The 20,701-nt window shown below is 40.7% G+C and overlaps 1 protein-coding gene across 2 annotated transcripts in view; it reads right to left on the reverse strand.

The window, feature by feature from the left end:
• FAM171B (family with sequence similarity 171 member B) overlaps positions 1–20,701 on the reverse strand; it is an 81,441-nt gene that overhangs the window by 54,079 nt on the left and 6,661 nt on the right. Inside the window, exon 1 of one of the 2 annotated variants that reach the window (XM_042243646.2) lies at positions 8,763–9,008. The exons of the other annotated variant lie outside the window; for it this stretch is intronic. Within the exon in view, the coding sequence (XP_042099580.1) occupies positions 8,763–8,799 (37 nt within the window). The 5' untranslated portion in view covers positions 8,800–9,008. Of the gene's footprint in view, positions 1–8,762; positions 9,009–20,701 lie in introns of those variants that run through there. 2 annotated transcript variants of the gene reach the window in all.

Consider the following 20,701-nt stretch of genomic DNA (forward strand, 5'->3'; position numbering starts at 1 on the left):
AGAGATAAGAAAGCCTTCAGTGATCAATGCAAAGAAATAGAGGAAAAGAACAGAATGGGAAAGACTCTCTTCAAGAGATCTTTTCAAGAAAATCAGAGATACCAAGGGAGCATTTCATGCAAAGATGGGCTCGATAAAGGACAGAAATGGTATGGACCTAACAGAAGCAGAAGATATTAAGAAGAGGTGGCAAGAATACACAGAAGAACTGTACAAAAAAGATCTTGACGACCCAGATAATCATGATGGTGTGATCACTCATCTAGAGCCTGACATCCTGGAATGTGAAGTCAAGTGGGCCTTGGAAAGCGTCACTACTAACAAAGCTAGTGGAGGTGATGGAATTCCACTTGAGCTGTTTCAAATCCTGAAAGACGATGCTGTGAAAGTGCTGCACTCAATATGCCAGCACATTTGGAAAACTCAGCAGTGGCCACAGGACTGGAAAAGGTCAGTTTTCATTCCAATTCCAAAGAAAGGCAATGCCAAAGAATGCTCACACTACCGCACAACTGCACTCATCTCACATGCTAGTGAAGTAATGTTCAAAATTCTCCAAGCCAGGCTTCAGCAATACGTGAACCGTGAACTTCCTGATGTTCAAGCTGGTTTTAGAAAAGGCAGAGGAACCAGAGATCAAATTGCCAACATCTGCTGGATCATGGGAAAAGCAAGAGAGTTCCAGAAAATCATCTAGTTCTGCTTTATTGACTATGCGGATCACAATAAGCTGTGGAAAATTCTGAAAGAGATGGGAATACAGACCACCTGACCTGCCTCTTGAGAAATCTGTACGCAGGTCAGGAATCAACAGTTAGAACTGGACATGGAAAAACAGACTGGTTCAAATAGGAAAAGGAGTACATCAAGGCTGTATATTGTCACCCTGCTTATTTAACATCTATGCAGAGTACATCATGAGAAATGCTGGACTGGAAGAAACAAGCTGATATCAAGATTGTCGGGAGAAATATCAATAACCTCAGATATGCAGATGACACCACCCTTATGGCAGAAAGTGAAGAGGAGCTAAAGAGCCTCTTGATGAAAGTGAAAGTGGAGAGTGAAAAAGTTGGCTTAAAGCCCAACATTCAGAAAACGAAGATCATGGATCCGGTCCCATCACTTCATGGGAAATAGATGCGGAAACAGTGGAAACAGTGTCAGACTTTATTTTTGGGGGCTCCAAAATCACTGCAGATGGTGACTGCAGCCATGAAATTAAAAGACACTTACTCCTTGGAAGCAAAGTTATGACCAACCTAGACAGCATATTAAAAAGCAGAGACATTACTTTGCCAACTAAGGTCCCTCTAGTCAAGGCTATGGTTTTTGCAGTGGTCATGTATGGATGTGAGGGTTGGACTGTGAAGAAGGCTGAGCGCTGAAGAATTGATGCTTTTCAACTGTGGTGTTGGAGAAGACTCTTGAGGGTCCCTTGGATTGCAAGGAGATCCAACCAGTCCATTCTAAAGGAGATCAGCCCTGGGATTTCTTTAGAAGGAATGATGCTAAAGCTGAAGCTCCAGTACTTTGGCCAACTCATGTGAAGAGTTGACTCATTGGAAAAGACTCTGATGCTGGGAGGGATTGGGGGCAGGAGGAGAAGGGTACCACAGAGGATGAGATGGCTGGATGGCATCACGGACTTGATGGACGTGAGTCTGAGTGAAGTCCGGGAGTTGGTGATGGACAGGGAGGCCTGGCGTGCTGCAATTCATGGGGTCGCAAACAGTCAGACACGAGTGAGCGACTGAACTGAACTGAACTGGAATTCCATCACTTCCACTAGCTTTCGGAGAAGGAAATGGCAACCAACTCCCATACTCTTGCCTGAAAAATCCCGTGGATGGAGGAGCCTGGTGGGCTGCAGTCCATGGGGTTGCTACAAATCAGACACGACTGAGCGACTTCACTTTCATTTTTCACTTTCACGCATTGGAGAAGGAAATTGCAACCCATTCCAGTGTTCTTGCCTGGAGAATGCCAGGGACGCGGAAGCCTGGTGGGCTGCTGTCTATGGGCTCAGACCCGACTGAAGCAACTTAGCAGCAGCAGCACTAGCTTTATTCATAGTGATGCTTCCTAAGGCCCACCTGACTTCACATTCCAGGATGTCTGGCTCTAGGTGAGTGATCCCACCATCGTGATTATCTTGGTTGTAAAGATCTTTTTTGTATAGTTCTTCTGTCTATTCTTGCCACTTCTTCTTAATATCTTCTGCTTCTGTTTGGTCCATACCATTTCTCTCCTTTATTGACCCATCTTTGCATGAAATGTTCCCTTGGTATCTCTAATTTTCTTGAAGAGATCTCTAGTCTTTCCCACTCTACTGTTTTCCTCTATTTCTTTGCACTGACCACCGAGGAAGGCTTTCTTATCTCTTCTTGCTGTTCTTTGGAACTCTGCATTCTCATGGGTAAATCTCTCCTTTTCTCCTTTGCTTTTCACTTCTCTTCTTTTCACAGTTATTTGTAAGGCCTCTTCAAACAGCCATTTTGCTTTTTGGCATTTCTTTTTAAAATTTATTTTAATTGGAGGCTTATTACTTTACAATATTGTAGTGGTTTCTGCCATACATTGACATGTCTTGATCCCTGTCTCCTGTACAGTGTCACAAACCTCTGCCCATAGTTCATCAGGCACTCTGTCTATCAGATCTAGTCCCTTAAATCTATTTCTCACTTCCACTGTATAATCGTTAAGGATTTGATTTCGGTCATGCCTGAATAGTCTAGTGACTTTCCCTACTTTTCTTCAATTTAAGTCTGAATTTGGCAGTAAGGAGTTCATGATCTGAGCCACAATCAGCTCCCTGTCTTGTTTTTGCTGACTCTATAGAACTTCTCCATCTTTGGCTGCAAAGAATATAATCAATTTGATTTTGGTGTTGACCATCTGGTAATGTCCATGTGTAGAGTCTTCTCTTGTGTTGTTGGAAGAGAGCGTTTGCTATGACCAGTGCATTCTCTTGGCAAACCCTAATTAGCCTTTGCCCTGCTTCATTCTGTACTCCAAATCCAAATTTGTCTATTACTCCAGGTGTTTCTTGACTTCCTACTTTTGCATTCCAGTCCCCTATAATGAAAGGGCATCTTTTTGGGGTGTTAGTTCTAGAAGGTCTTGCTGCTGCTGCCAAGTTGCTTCAGTCGTGTCTGACTCTGTGCGACCCCATAGATGGCAGCCAACCAGGCTCTCCCATCCCTGATATTCTCCAGGCAAGGACAATGGAGTGTGTTGCCATTTCCTTCTCCAATGCATGAAAGTGAAAACTGAAAGTGAAGACACTCATTCGTATCCGACTCTTAGCGACCCCATGGACTGCAGCCTACCAGGCTCCTCCGTCCATGGGATTTTCCAGGCAAGATTACTGGAGTGTCTTGCCATTGCCTTCTCCAGAAGGTCTTGTAGGTCTTCATAGAACCTTTGAACTTCAGCTTCTTCAGCATTACTAGTCAGGGAATAGGCTTGGATTACCCTGATGTTGAATGGTTTGCCTTGGAAACAAAGAGAGATCATTCTTTTCCGTTTTTGAGATTGCATCCAAGTACTGCATTTTGGGCTCTTTTGTTGACTATGATGGCCACTCCATTTCTTCTAGAGGATTCTTGCCCACAGTAGTAGATATAATGGTCATCTGAGTTAAATTCACCCATTCCAGTCCATTTTAGTTTGCTGATTCCTAAAATGTCGACACTCACTCTTGCCATCTCCTGTTTGACCACTTCCACTTGGCCTTGATTCATGGACCTAACATTCCAGGTTCCTATGCCATATTGCTCTTTACAGCATCAGACCTTGCTTCCATCACCAGTCACATCCACAACTGGGTATTGTTTTTGCTTTGGCTCCATCTCCTCATTCTTTCTGGAGTTATTTCTCCACTGATCTCCAGTAGCATATTGGGCACCTACCAACCTGGGGAGTTCATCTTTCAGTATCCTATAATTTTGCCTTTTCATACTATTCATGGGGTTCTCTAGGCAAGAATACTGGAGTGGTTTGCCATTCCCTTCTCCAGTGGGCCACATTTTGTCAGAACTCAGTCAGTTCTCCAAGAGGGCTTATGCCACACCCAAGTCTGCTGCACCCTGAGCCCCTGTCCCTGCGACAGACCACCACCAACACGTACCTATATATATCTATTACAGTTTTTTAAACAGAAAGATTAACACCAATTTCAGGACAGTGATTATCAATTCAGAGTGGAGAGTGGAGCTTGAGTCTAAGTTTAATTTTTGCTTCTTGAAGAAATCTGAAGCAAATAGCAAAAAGGTAATATTTGACTAATTACACTGATGAAACTATGTAGACATACAGACTACATTTCTAATTGTTTGGAATCTTTCATAACAACATGACATTTTTGAAATAAAAACAGAAGTGGGAAAATGAATTCCTACAGTGAATAGGTGAGTGAATATAAAAACACAAACCAAAATCTTAGTTTCTATTCTCTCCTTCTAACAGCTAACCTTCTAATGAGAGACAATTAAAAAAAAAAAAATTCTCCTTACTCGTTTCCAGCCACTCCCTTTAATGTAGGCTCTAAAACTGTGGTAACAATAAAGCAGGTAATTAAGCCATAGCAGTTGGGAAATTAATCCCTTAAAAACTGAAAGTCTGTTTCTCCTTCCCTCAGGTTCCCACAGCACTTTTAAACTCTAAGGGGGCATATTATGGCATCTTACATTAAATTATATTTACATCTGTTTAAGCCCTCTTAATCAATTTAATGTTAAGTATCTTGAGAGCAAAAAACTTGCTCTTCAAAGTTCCTTCAAAAAGTCAGAGTTTGTAAATGTTGTAAATGTTGCTATACTGAATTTGAGTGTTACTGTCTATGTCCATCTCTCTATTTCACTGGATTATTTTCCATCTTAGAATATCAGTATATCACATTTAATTTTTAATTGTTGGGTTTAATAGACTAAGAAACTATCACCTTTTTGAAAATAGAGATAAATTTCTTAAATTTATTTATTTTTAATTGAAGGATAACGGCTTTACAGTTTCATGTTCGTTGCTGCCAAACATCAACATGAATCAGCCATAGGAAGCTACCACCTTTAAACTAAGTGTTTCTAGTTCGTTCTCTTAAGACAAAACCTGAGAGCACAGCATAAGCTGCTTTATGCTAAGAATTGAACAAGATCAAATCTTATATTTAGCCAGCCATCAATTTAGACACAGCCGACTTATTAGCCTCTGCCCAAGCTGTCAATCAATTCCACCCAACCAATCAAGAAGCAAACATACATCCACTGAACCAACCACCCAGGAAGTTGTTACTGTGAGCCCAACACAAGTTCAGGGTTGATAATTTCCTTCCTGCCAATTGCCAGGCTCTGTTAAGTACAGAGCAAAAAAAAAAAAAAAAAAAACAACAAATCACTAACACTGAATCCTTTGTTTCTGTGTACATTCAAAGTGGACTAAAAATAACTCCTAAACTATGAGTTCTCATTTATTTTTGTCCTACTAGCTTTATAAACCTTCATCTTGTTTATTACTTTAATTTGAACACAACTATATCATCATGACTAGGAATTTTCAGTAAACTCCTGATGAATCTTATTTGGCCTTTACAATTCACGACTTCCTCTTGCTTCCTACTTAATGTGTAGTTTATAATAATTCTATTTCATTCTTCCATCTCAACTTTTAATGAAAACACCTTAGAATCTTTTTTTACTTGTGAATATTGTTAACATTAGAAAATTTTAAACTAGTCAGATGCAACTGCCCTGCCAAATTCACAGAACACAACCTTCTAGATCTAATCAATATGTTAATCAATCAGCTGCCTCCATTAGGATGTTAATGCCCTTCTCTGCTGCGGTAGGAACCACAATACTAGAGAGAAACATAATTTACTACTCCTCTGAGATATGTTGTATTGAAAAATAAAATAAGATTTCATCTGCTTTGCAGAATTCTTTTCTAACAAGAATGCTTCCAGACACATCATTTTCATGGACAGATCCTTCTCCCCAGCACAATCCAAGGCTAGCAAAAAGACAGGAGTTGAATTGTAAAATATTCCTGTTTGTTCCACAAAGAAACATTATCTTTTCAATACATAGTTTTCCAAGGACCACAGCCAGTATTCATCGGCTTATTTGTATGCTGAGAATATTCTAGATCATTTTAAGATTTTCTGGACAGAAAAAAAAAAAGAATAATAAAAACTATTGTTTGAATTCAGCCTTTCTTAAGAACCAAGTTGTTATTTTCAGCAAAACAAAAGGAATCACTATAATAGTGAAAGCATGAAGCTCACAGATGAATTTTTGGCTTTCAAATATATTTTGCATGCTTGCTTGAGGTAAGGTTCCAAAGACAATGTCATTTCTAGGTTGTCTGAAAAGAAAAACAGAAACTTTATTCCACAATATGCTTTAAAACTTCTTATTAACGAAACATTCTCTTTAGAACTAGCTTATAGGAAACGCATTACAGCAATGAAAAGAAATCCAGCCTCATTTACTAGAAAGTGGTAAAAATCGACACATTATCATTTCTGTCTACTTATTCAGTCCTTACCATCAGACACCAAGACAGAACACTCATAGTTCTGAAATACTTAATTTACTAAAAATCATCTCTCATTACAGCAGTTATTAGTTCTAGGTGTTAAGTTCTAGGTGTTTCACAACAACTCTAATACTTGACAATGCTTCAACAATAAGTCTCAGTATCTTTATCTCAGAGGAAGTTTAGTTGGCCCAAGAGCAGGCCTAAGAAGGAGCAGAGCAGATTTCGAATTCTAGCTGTCCAAGTTCCAAAGCCCATGGAACAGCCACCAAACTACAGAGGCCGAGAACACTTCCGCTTCTGACAAAGACACAGAAGCAAGTGAGCGCACAGAACCCAATGAGCTGCCATGACCACACCCGAGTCCTGCTGGCCTTCACCACCCATCCCACCACCTTCTCACCTCACTCCCCTCAGGGCAGCCACGCCTCATGGGCCTTCTTCTGTGGCCTCAGCATTACAATCAAGAACCATAAACAGCTAGTCAGGCAGTTTTTAAAAGTGCCATGAAGTCTTTCATGACTGCCCTCATTTGTTATGAGTTTTGTGAAAAAGAACTTTCATTTGATAATTTTTGAGGACCGATTAACTAAATGCACTTGTTTGCAATGTAGATTTTGAGATCTGTTTATGTAAGTCAGAGGCTCTAGCAGTATTTGGAGGAGAAAAAAAGATTTCAGTCTGGAATCCTGAGGACATCTAAATTGGTCCTGTGAAGTGAAGTGGGGGGAAAGCGAGTGAGAAAAAAGGGGGAGAGGGAGTGAGAGGCATGAGGCTTTCATCACGGACCAAAAAGTGATAAAACTGAGTGCTAATGAGAGGAAAAAAAATAAAAGTAGAAATAAAAGGGAACAAAAATATAGAAAAGGGAAGAAACTGTCTCGGACAAAATAGTCCAGGTGTAAGAAATGCACACAACTGACAGCTCTCAACCTTAGAGCATCATACAATATTCATCATCTTCAAATTCACTTAATATCAGTATTTACTACAAACTCATAAATATAAGAATATTATAATTAACATGAATTTAGGCACACCTACCATTTTTCTAGCACTGTAGGAGGCATGAAGAGTAAATGAATAACGTGCCTAACAAAAGACCTTAGCTATCTGTCTTAACATACAGTATCACAGCATGTTAGCAATCACCATGCCATGCTTTTATTGAGCACTTACTGAGTGTCAGGCATTCTGGAAGGTAAAAATGGACTAAAAAGTATATCTATGCTCTAAAGGAATTCAGAAGAGACACACCCACCAGAAACAATTAGGGACTAATTCAAAATAGCATGTTATCAAGTACTGAATCACCAAAGAGAGATCACCAAGTGATACAGCAAGAGAAAAATAATTGAGAACTGAAAAACCTTCATGAAAAGTTTAGAGTTAAGTTGGTTTCTGATGGAGTCAGGGATAAAACAGAGTTAGGGCAATGCCAACGGAGAGGGGCTTCCCAGGTGGTACTAATAGTAAAGAACCCTCCTGCCAATGCAGGAGACATATGAGACGTGGGTTCGATCCCTGGGTCAGGAAGATCCCCTGAAGAAGGGAATGGCAACCCACTCCAGTATTCTTGCCTGGGAAATCCATGGACAGAGCAGCTTGGTGGGCTACAGTCTATAGGGTCACGAAGAGTCAGGCATGACTGAGCACATACAATAGGGAAGGAGGGAAGAATCACTGAGTTTAAAATCTGCTTGGAGTTAGGACTTACACCTGGAAATAACATATTAATCTAGTTATAACGTTTTGGATTAAAGTTACAGAAATCAACCAGAATTTCCTGAGGCAAAAGGGAAACTTATCAATTGATGGATGCAAGAAAAATTACAAGCAAACCACAGGGATGGCAATTATCCAGTTAATCTGAAGAATGACTGTAACCGGGAGCTCCATCTCTGTATATCGGCTTCATCCTTTTCAGCCACAGGCTGACTCGCTTTCTCCACACGGTGGGGAACATGACTGATGACAACTCTCAGGTTTTACATCTTACCATTTTGACCATCAAATGCGGATGGATGAGGGCAGCGTAAGCAGAAGAAAGGAGAAGAGAGGTACCAGACAGACATGGTTCTATATATGTCCACCATCAAAGATACACTTGAAAAGCCGATTAATGGGAATTGATCTTAGACTGGGAGGAAATGACCAAAAGACAAAATAAATTGAAAGCCTGGCAGAACCTCCCATCTTGGAGCATCATGAAGCTAAAATGCTACCTTTATGCAGTCCACGGTATAGCAGAGAGTCGGACATGACTTAGTAAGAACAACAGTACAAAACTTGGTCTTATGACAACCTAGTGGATCTTCTCTCCAGGAGCTGGTGATGGACAGGGAGGCCTGCTGCACTGCGGTTCATGCGGTCGCAAAGAGTCGGACACAACTGAGCGACTGAACTGAACTGAAAGTGGATTTGTAACATGTTATTTGTACAAATATTAACAAACCAATCAAAGTGAACCCTATATCGCACAATCTGCAAGATTCATTTATTCATTCATCCTTTACCTGAAGCTCTATACCTTTCCTTCAATCATTTTTATACAGTTCAATTACAAGTCTTTAATAATTGTTTTACCACTTCAAAAAATTATCATTTCAAAAAAATGTATTACCTACCCACTGAAGGTTTCCCCAGATCTTAAAAGAGGCATGCTGAAGGTTTTAGACATGAGAAGTCAGGATATATAAATCTAAGTTTCAACTGGTTCTGCTATACCATGTGTGTGTGCGTGTGTGTGTGTGTAAATCAAAGTTTCAACTGGTTCTGCTATACCGTGTGTGTGTGTGCGTGTGCGTGCGTATAGATAATAAAAGAGACAAAATAAAAATACCAAAATTTATAGTAACTGTTGCATCTTGGAGGATATATGGATACCTGTTACAATAATTCAATTTTTTGGTATACAGTACCTTAAAGTATTCATTATAAAAATTTGAAGAGAAGTAGAAGCTTGACAGACAGCTTCACATTTTAAATGAAAACATAATGAAAGCTTAAAAATGAAAATGGTGTTTCAGGAAGACGCATGGAGTAAGGGTATGGTTTGAGTGAGAAGCAAGAAAAAAATAGGGAGACCTAGGAGATTACTGTCAGCGTCCAAGCAGATGGAGAGGGGGATGGGCTAGATGAGCGAGTGGCCGAGAGAATGAAACAGAAGGAATGAACCAGAAGGACACTGTGATGAATACTTAACAGAAACCAGTGAGTGCTAGGTGAGTGTGGGGGAGAGGACAGAATCGATGAATCCTGATTCCCAAGGTCAAATAAATAGAGAGGGGAGAGAAACAGATCTAAAGCAGGGAGCAGATCAGCTGGGCTAAGACAATGTCTTTCATTAAACAGGTTAATATATTGCCTCTTCCATGAGAATCATATAAGCACAATTAATATATTGCCTCTTCCACGTGAATCATGTAAGCACCATGCTGAATGGTGGTGTATGTGATATCATCTCCTCCTCAGTCTCTGAAAGCCCAAAAGACAGCACAGCACACCATCACCCTCAGAGCAAGAGCAGCAGACACACTGGGCTGGAGCCCGAGGGGGAACAGCGTGCGTCAGCCCATATGCTCCCCCCGGCAAGCCACCTGTCTCAGCGTCTCAGCTCCCCTAGCCGGGAAGACGTACAAAATTTAAGGGGTTTTTAAAAATGCAAAAACTGCATGATAGGGTGCTTTAAAGCGTAAGAACAAACCTGAACTTGATCCACAAAAATACATCAAAGCATATAGCTTCACGTAAATGTGAGAGGGCTTCCTAGGAACCTGCCAGCTAATGCAGGAGATGGAAGAGATGTGGGTTCAATCGCTGGGTGGGGAAGACCCCCTGGAGGAAGGCATGGCAACCCACTCCAGTAATCTTGTCTGGAGAATCCTAGGGACAGAGGAACCCCATGAGTGGGCTACAGTCCATAGGGTTGCAAAGAGTTGGACACAAGTGAAGTGACTTACACACAAGTGTGAGAACTTTTCTCATCCTTAATGTCAGTTAAATGGCCTCTTACTATGAAGACACCTCTAGAGTATCTTAATGGAGAAAAAGTTTATGAATACATAAAACTCCTATCTACTAGTTTTTCTTAAACGTTCTCATTAGGAGAAAACCAGGCAATTGCAAGTACAGTTCAGATGGTACAACCACAATCGTTAACAAATTTTGAATCACTCAAAACTGCTTCCCTGGTGGCTCAGAGGTTAAAGCGTCTGCCTGCAATGTGGGAGACCTGGGTTCGATCCCTGGGTCGGGAAGATCCCCTGGAGAAGGAAATGGCAACCCACTCCAGTATTCTTGCCTGGAGAATCCCATGGACGGAGGAGCCTGGAGAGCCACAGTCCACGGGGTCGCAAAGAGTCGGACACGACTGAGCGACTTCACTTTCACTGCCTTGTGGTGGGGGGGGTGGGTGGAAATGAAATTTGGGAAGAGAAAAGAAGAGAAGCCAGGCTGTTTCCGAGACACACTGGGGAGACAGCCAACAGTTTGGGCCCAGATGGGAGAGGGAAGTTACAAGAGACTTCAAGACACAGCTCTCGGTGTTGTGCTCATGTGGAGAAAGGTGGCGATAGCTCACTGCTAAGTGCAGGGGAAAGCATTTCGGCTATATATCAGTGCAGAGGCAAGACGGAGTCTCTGCTAGGTTACAGCAGACCTAAACTGATAGAAATGGGGCTTATGTGTGAATCCTGAATTCAATGCCTTTATTTAGAAAGAAGTGTGCACATCAGTCTGGTCTTCAAGAATTGTGTGCACAGTGGAAGAACTATGGTCTTTTTCGTCGCAACAGTATGGAATGGTGAGCCCACTGGGAATACGAAATAAAGAGGAATTAAAGGAAATAAAAAGAATTCTAGAGAATATTAGATATTAAAGGAAACAGAATTATCATACTGTTAATCACAAAGAAATGAAAAAATAGACATAAATCAAAAATAAATTATTTCTGGGTTTCCCTAGTGGCTCAGTGGTAAAGAACCTGCCTGCCAATGCAGGAGGCATGAGTATTGATCCCTGACACGGGAGGATCCCATATATGTGGAACAACTAAGCCCGTGCACCGCAACTATTGAGTCTGTGCTCCAGAGCCGAGGAACCACAACTCCTGAGCCCGCGTGCCCTAGAGCCCGTGCTCTGCAGCAAGAGAAGCTACAGCAATGAGAAGCCTTTGCACCGCAACTCGAGAGGAGCCTGTGCTAGCCGCAACTAGAGAAAAGCCCGTGTAGCAACAAAGAGCCAGGATAGCTGAAAATAAATCAATAAAATGACTTAAAAAATATTTCTTTCTGCTTTTATCACTTTGGATTCACTTTAAGTGTTCTTTCTTCCAGGAAACAGGCCAAATCATTTCCCCCAAACCTGCGTTCCCACAGTCTCCTATATATCCCTCTAATACAGCATTGATCATACTCTTAGCGTTTGTGGTCTTTCTATGTCCCCACCAAGTGTTCTCTGCAATGAGAGTTTTGTTTAAGAAAGGAAAAAAAAAAATGAAGGAAATCAGTTACTGTAGGAATCTTGTATGTTATCTGCGCTACTGCTGCTAAGTCGCTTCAGTCGTGTCCGACTCTGTGCGACCCCATAGACGGCAGCCCACCAGGCTCCGCCGTCCCTGGGATTCTCCAGGCAAGAACATTGGAGTGGGTTGCCATTTCCTTCTCCAATGCATGAAAGTGAAAAGTGAAAGTGAAGTCACTCAGTCGTGTCCAACTCTCAGCAACCCCATGGACTGCAGCCTACCAGGCTCCTCCATCCATGGGATTTTCCAGGCAAGAGTACTGGAGTGGGGTGCCACTGCCTTCTCCTATGTGATCTGTAGCACCATATATAAACTAACATATGCTGGCTTAAATCCAAATAAGTATCAGTTCCTCTTTCAATATTTTTTTTCAAAGCCAACATTGCTCTTGATCCAAAACCTGCATACTTTGGCCACTTCATTCTGCAAGACTACAGCCTTTTCCCTATATAATGTTCTTTCCATATATATATATATATATATATATATATACTCTCTAGAGAAGCCCACTCAAGCTAGGGAATGAAAGAAGATACTCAACTGCACATATTTATCCACATGGAGTTATTATTTTTTCACTCAATGACTATTTATACAAGATATGGCCCCAACCAAAACAATTATTACAGCTGGCCTCACCTGGCTTCCAATATAGAGGTGAAGACAAATATGGAATTATGGAACAAGATGCCTAGCTAGGAATTAAGGTGCCTAGTTACAGCTCAACTACAGACCCTGAGCAATTACAAAATGCTTATGAGAGGACAGAATAGCAGAGGAACCTAGTTCAGACTGGAAAGCCAAAGAAAATCCAACGAAGTAGCACTTAAGCTAATACTGGAAGTTTGGATGAAATTAGTCAGGGGAGGGAGGGGCGGGGGGAGAATATGTGTGCATGTTGAAGCAGGGAAGTACTGCAAGCAGAGAAACAACTGCAAAGGTGCCGAGGAATAAAACCTGTCACACTCAAGGCACAGACAGCAGGAGTGTAGTGATGAAGCGGGAGAGAAGCTGGAGCTGAGACTGGGTAGGAAAGCACGCAGACTCATACGCACAGATAATTGGTTCTCAATGTCTTGGAAGCCCAATCAGGTCTGTACTTAAAATAACCGCTATTGTCAGGGTGTGGGTGGATGGTCTCCATCGTTGCTCTGGGGCATGGATTTCACAGCACCAAGAATGGACAGAGGGAAGCCAGTCAATATGCGAACCCAACTAGAGCCTTATGAGTAACCTGGGCTGGTGGAGGGGCAGCGAAGATGAGAGAAGTTAACAGATGAGAAATACTTAGGAAACAGCCTTGATGGGTTGGTGATGGGCCAGGAGAAGAAGGAGGTGGCAAGGACAGCATCCTCAATTCTCCTTATTGGTCACAGGGGCACTTTAGTAACAGTGGAGTTTTTAGTTAACAACAAGGACAACTGATGAAGATAGTTGAAAGGTGAAAACTGCTAGTTAACAATGTAAGTTCTGGAAGGTACTGTATAGCATGAGGACTGCAGTTTAAAAAAAAAAAAAAAAAAAAGCCAGGAGAGGATTTTTTTTTATTCTGGACGGTGTAAGAAATGAAGAATCCAGACTTAGGCATGGTTTAACAGAAAATCTTGAAATCTATCCAGATAAAGATGTCAAAATAATTGGTGGATATATTCAGAAGTACACTCTGGGGAGTCTTAGCCTATAGATGGTATTTAAAGCACCTTGTGAGAAGGGAGAGTGAGAAGAGAGAATGTTAAATGGAAAAAATCTTTTTCTACTTTTACGTTTTAGAACATAAAGACATTTTAATTATCTACATGTTATAGTATCAAATATTTTATGGCTAAGTCACTTCAGTGACTGAAGAAGTGAAAGAGAAAAGTGAAAGTGAAGTCGCTCAGTCGTGTCTGACCCTCAACGACCCCATGGACTGCAGCCCACCAGGATCCTCCGTCCATGGGATTTTCCAGGCAAGAGTGCTGGAGTGGGGTGCAGGAGAAGTCGGACACGACTGAGTGACTTCACTTCTCACTTTCATGCATTGGAGAAGGAAATGGCAACCCACTCCAGTCTTCTTGCCTGGAGAATCCCAGGGACGGGGGAGCCTGGTGGGCTGCCATCTATGGGGTCGCACAGAGTCGGACATGACTGAAGCGACTTAGCAGCAGCAGCAGCAGCAATGATACTTAAGTATAACTCTAAAATATCATGGAACTACTACATAGCAAATTATTCAAAAGTTACAAACTTCAGACTTCACTACAAAGAATACTGATACAAAGAAAGGGGGGTAAATTTGGGTCACCATATTTTCCTCTTTGTCAGATCTCTAAGCTGCTGGATCCATAAAGGGTCCCACATATAGACCCTGCATGGAGCTCTAGTCTGTGAGCCAGTCCTTACATACAGGATACACAATGGCCACAGAAAATCCCAGATTTGTCAGGGGAGCTTACATTGTTTTTACCTCCCTGCCTGTGCACTCATACTGTTTTCTGAAGCTTCAGCTTTCCAAGTCGCAACACATGCTATTATTTATCTTTGGAACAGCAGAATGTGTTGTAACATAAATTTTTCCATTTGGACTTTCAAATGAAAGAAAAAAATCTGCAATATTAAGCCACTTCTCAAAACAAGGAATCACTCTTTGTAGCATCTAGCTTTTCCAATGCAGTCAGTTATTACTGAAACTAGGAGAGGTGTAAATCAAAAACAGTAAAAAAAAACATGAGTCTCAATAAGTTTAGAGATGATATTAATTCTGAAAGCCTAGAACAGCACTGGTGATAAAAAGAGCAAGTTCAAATCACAAACGTAAATCACACTAGGCTGAAATTACTATTTTGACCCAGAAACTGTTTTAAAACCAAAGATTAATACTTATTTCAGCAGGTGGGAAAGAGTTTACGTTTTTATAAACACCTTCTCTGTAAACTAATAACAACCAGGGCAAGCCCTCATCTGCTAAAACTGATTGAAGTTTTAATCAGGCCTGAGGGATTGGATGAATCACAAAGTCATCAGAGCCCTTGTTAAGACTATTAACTTAACCTTTGTGACTCTATCCTTCAGTGCAAGAGCCAAGAGCCAAAATGCAGAGTTTCTGGGTTGACTGCCAAAAAATTCTGAACAGAGGGCTTTTTTTCAGGTATAAGATATCCCACCAGGTTATTATATAATGAAACCTGGATGCAAAACAATTCAAAGTCACGTGGTTTATCAAAAGATAAACCTGGGACTTCCCTGGTGGTACAGTGGGTACTGCCACTGTATCGGTACATCCGCCTGCCAGTGTAGCGGACATGGGTTCGATCCCTGGTCCAGGAAGACTCCACATGCTGCGCAGCAACTGAGCCCATGCACCATGACTTCTGAAGCCCCCCTGCCTAGAACTTGTGCTGTGCAACAAGGGAAGCCGCTGTTTGATAAGTCTGTGCGCCACAACTAGCGAGGAGCTCCCACTCGCTGCAGTGAGACAAAGCCTGAGCAGAGGGGTGAAGACTCAGTGTAACCAAAAATAAATTAAAATTTTTTTAAAAAGATAACTGCTGCATTTTGGTAGCCATTCTATAAACAGAAAGGAAAAGCCAAAGGTTGAAAGAATCAGCCAAGGTACATGCATCCCAAGCAGTCAGTTCCTTTAAGGGTTAAGGCCTTCTGGCAGGATCGGTTATGTCACTGAAACGCTAGTTTTACCCATTACAGACACACAATAACACGAACTTTACATATTCAAAAAGAAACAGAAAAATGTTAGCTGAGTCTGAATGTTACCTTTGTTCTTATTGAGTCCACTTGCAAAGGCGTAATTAACCAAGGCAGGTTTTCTTAACCTTTTGGGGGTCAAGGATTCCTTTGAAAATCTTACAGCTGATCTCAACACTGGTAACTGCTGACTGTGTAATTAATTGCAGGGTGCTCATTATACGCTGCACTGGTTCCCTAGAACCTCTGCCATATAAGTACAAGGGACAGTGAGTCCCTCTACACAGACCAGGGGAGAAGAAGATTCACCAAGCTGTACTGATTCACACAACTTTTTTCCTATTTGAAATACCATGGCATAGACGCAATTTAAAAATACATTTTTTTAACTCTTAATTCACAAAACTGAATTCATTGGTAGGGAAAGAGCTCACCTATCTTAGTCATATATGCTGTAAAGAAAATCAAATTATTCTTAGGTAACAGTTTTATCAGGCTTTGTATCTGCTAGGTGGTACCACAATTTCTTTTAAGATGTGGATGTGGGACCTGGAGATTACCATATGAAGTGAAGTAAATCAGAGAAAGAGAAATATCATGGGATCACTTATATGTGGAATCTGAAAAGAATAATGCAAATGAGCCTATTTATAAAACAGAAACAGATAGAGGAAAAAAAAACTTATAGTTAAAAAAGGGAAAGACGGTGAGAAGGGATAAAATAGGAATTTGGGAGTAACATATACACACTATTATATATAAAACAGATAAACATAAGGACCTACTGCATAAGCACAAGAACCATATTCAATATCTTGCTAATGATCTATAATGGAAAAAAATCTGAAAAAGAACATATAATATACGTGTGTGTGTATATACAGCCTTCCCTGGTGGCTCAGATGGTATAGAATCCACCTGCAATGAAGAAGCCGCAGGTCTTGCGGTTTGATCCCTGGGTCAGGAAGATCCCCTGGAGGAGGAAATGGCAACCTACTCTAGTATTCTTGCCTGGAGAACCCCGTGGACAGAGGAGAGTGGCAGACTACAGTCCACAGGGTCGCAAAGAGTCAGACACGACTGGAGTGACTTAGCACACACACACGTAAAAAAAAAAAATACATATATATATATGGATATGGATATTTGTATGTATGTGAAAGAGTTAGGTGCTCAGTCGTGTCCAACTATTTGCAACCCCATGGACTGTAGTCAGCCAGACTCCTCTCTATCCATGGAATTCTCCAGGCAAGAATACTGGCGTGAATAGCCACGCCCTTTTCTGGGGGATCTTCCTGACCTAGGAATCGAACCTGGGTCCCCCACATTGCAGATTCTTTACTGTCTGAGCCCATGTGTGTGTACAGATATATGTATATATAAAACTGAATCACTTTGCTGTACACCAAAAACTAACAATATTATAAAGCAGCTATACATCAATAAAAATTTAAAAATAAGAATAAATAAAAACAAACAGTATTTCAGATACAGAGAAGAAACTAATGGTTATGGGGGCAGAGGGAAGACAGGGGTAGGGATTTAAGAGCAAAAACTACTGTGTATTAGATAAATAAGCTAGAAGGATGTATTATACAGCACAGAGAATATAATAACTATAAATGGAGTATTAACCTTTAAGAATTGTGAATCACTATAGTTGTACACCTGAAACATATAATATTGTAAATCAATGATATTTCAATTAAAAAATAACTGTCTTTTTTAAAAAAAGATTTACAGATTACCAGAGTTTTCTTTTAAAGTGTTCCAGCTTATGTCATATACTTTTCAAACACAGCTAAAGCAAAGCACTTAAGAGAAGGCCATTTCTACCTCATCCCAGTTTTAAGAGCCAACAATTCCAAGACTTAAGGTTTAACTATATACAGCCATATTTTGACAGCTTTAACCTAGGGTTAGTCACTCAGTCATGTCTGACTCTCTGCGACCCCATGGATTGTAGCCCGCCATGGAATCTTTTAGGAAAGAATACTGGAATGGGTAGCCATTCCCTTCTCCAGGGGATCTTCCTGATCCATGGATAAACCTGGGTCTCCCACACTGCAGGCAGATTAATTTCTATCATTTCTAAAAATACTGCTGGTGGGGGGCAGGGTGGGGAGACAGGCAAGGGTGGAATGGGTCACCAAATCCAGGACCCCTGTAGCTTGAATTCCTGGTTACAGTTAACCCATCAGAAAAAACAAATCATCCATCTCCCATTCTGTTTCTGTTGTATCATATTTCTGTTACAAAAAAGAATTGGAATAGGTAGGTATGAATAAAACCAGGGACACTGGCATTAAGACATTAGATATGAAATTCTACAACATCCCTGGGGCACTTACCACCGAGGTAACCCAAAGGCCTCACGGTACAAGCCTTGGGTTGAGGCTGGATATTTCAACCAGCTTCCAACTAGTCAAGTGGTCAATGAAAGCCCAGCTAGTCCACAAATAAGAACTGCCATTGGCTTAGCTATATGAGTGTTCTAAATTTCAGCACAGCTAACGAGTGAATTAAAAGTTATAATTTATAAATGCTATTTCTCTACTGAACAGAAACAAAAGTAAACTAGGTACAATAACTGATGATAACTGGCAAATGTTTAATTTTAAATTAGCCCCTCAAGCGTTATGATATAGAAACCTAGTTGAGAAAAAAAAAAAAAGGCACAGTAAATAGCAATTGAAATCTCGGTCACATATAAATAAAATTAATTTAAAATCTGAGTTTCCAAGCAAGACAGAGAAGCTTAACATGGAGAGATTAACAGGTATTATCAACTCAAGGCTTCAGAGAAGCCCAAGGCACTGCTGAGACACTCTACAGTCACGATGCACGAGGTTATTGAGGCAGATCTGAAACAAGCATGGCTATTTCTTTGACACCCTCTGGGCTTCCTTGGTGGCTCAGCTGGTAAAGAATCTGCCTGCAGTGAGGGAGACCTGGGTTCAATCCCTGGGTTGGGAAGATGCCCTGGAGAAGGGAACGGCTACCCACTCCAGTATTCTTGCCTAGAGAATTCCATGGACAGAGGAGCCTGGCACAAAGAATCGGGACAGGACTGAGCCACTTTCGCTTCACTTCACTGACACCCTCTACTGTACATGAAACGGCACCCAAAAATCACTTCTCATTTCAGGTCCAAAGGAACAGGCCTTTACACTCACAGACATCATCAACAAGCAGTTGAGGATGTTTCCTAGTCCTTATAACCCAGCCACAAAAAAGTAAGAGGCAGAGAATCTGGTATGTCTTGGACATATTGTGCTTACACAAAAGGGCAATTACAGAGACATCTCCAAACAGAATCTTCAAAGCAAACAGAAGCTGTTTTCTTAAGATTATTATATATTTCACTAAAATGCGCACAGCTTTCATAGTTTTAAAATTTTCCAGGTAACTACTCCAAAGCACACTTTTTTTTTTTTTTTTACCAGCAGCAGATGGAAAATCTTGTATCGATTTCCTAGCCAAGGCAACTTGGCTAGGAAAAAAAAATTAGGACACATTACATTCAACCAAGTCAATGAATGACAATACTGCCACTAACCTATTCAAACAGACCAAGGCATGAGACTCAAGTTCAACATTTATATACTTAGGTGGAAGAGTTTTGTTTCCAAAAAATATTTCATAGTTTCTGTCCAGGCACATTAAGAACAATAAAAAACCACCACTGAAACAAACTGGACTGAAATTCAACACAATGGCATGAGTTTTTCAACCTGTAATCAACACCAAGAAACAGCTCCCTTTGGTGATTAAAATCCTGGAAAGAAATCATAATTACTCCATCTGGGACTATGGCCTTCAAAGCATGAGTACCTTAGCTAAAACAGTCAATGTCTAGTCCTACTTCTACTGATTTTCAAATTCCTTGAACAGAAAAAAAAAAAACTAAGCAAATGCCTTCATGGATGGGAGATTTCAAACAGGTTTGCTTAAATCAAGAAGTTTAATCAAGTTTTTTGAACGTAATAAAAAGTATACAGTAATATTCTATACTGAATTTCACTATTTTCAAATTTTATTAAGTTAAATAGGCCCCAGCTATACAGAATATAAAAAAGGTTTTAACTTCAAAAGTACAAGAATGTAGCAGCTTCACTTATAATGGCTAAAACTGAAATAACCCAAACCTCCTTCAATAGAAGTGATAAATCAAACTGCAATAATTCATACCATGGAATACTACTCAGCAGTATAAAGGAATAAACTACTGAACAAGCAACAACATCGATGAAACCATTGGAAATTAGACTTAGCTAAAGAAGCTAGACAAAGAAGTACACGATATATGCTTCTATTTCATGGTCTAGAAAACACAAAATGACAAAAACAATCGAAACAGTTGTCAACGCGTCACGGTCAAAGACTGCCTGAGAAGGGGGCATGAGGGAACTTTCTAAGGCGATATAAATATTTTCTGTCTTAATAGGGGTGATACAGGGATGTATCCATTTGTCAAGAGACTACAGTTTATGCAACTACCTGAATCTGAAGTATGGAGGTCCATTAAGTAGCTCCTATAGTTCTTTTTTTTTTTCATGTCATTTTATAAGTCATTTTATGACTTTTGATATTTTTAAACTAATATTTACAAAATATATAATCATAAGCTAACTTGAAAATGACTTTTGAATTTTTTGCAAGACAAAACTAGAGTGATAATGAAATTTTAATGTCAGTTTCAGTTCAGTCGCTCAGTCATGTCCAACTCTTTGTGACCCCATGAATCGCAGCACACCAGGCCTCCCTGTGCATCACCAACTCTGGGAATTCACTCAGACTCACATCCATCGAGTCCGTGATGCCATCCAGCCATCTCATCCTTGGTCATCCCCTTCTCCTCCTGCCCCCAATCCCTCCCAGCATCAGAGTCTTTTCCAATGAGCCAACTCTTCGCATGAGGTGACCAAAGTACTGGAGTTTCAGCTTTAGCATCAT

The sequence above is a fragment of the Ovis aries genome, chromosome 2 (genome assembly GCF_016772045.2).
Source record: "Ovis aries strain OAR_USU_Benz2616 breed Rambouillet chromosome 2, ARS-UI_Ramb_v3.0, whole genome shotgun sequence".
NCBI lineage: Eukaryota > Metazoa > Chordata > Mammalia > Artiodactyla > Bovidae > Ovis > Ovis aries.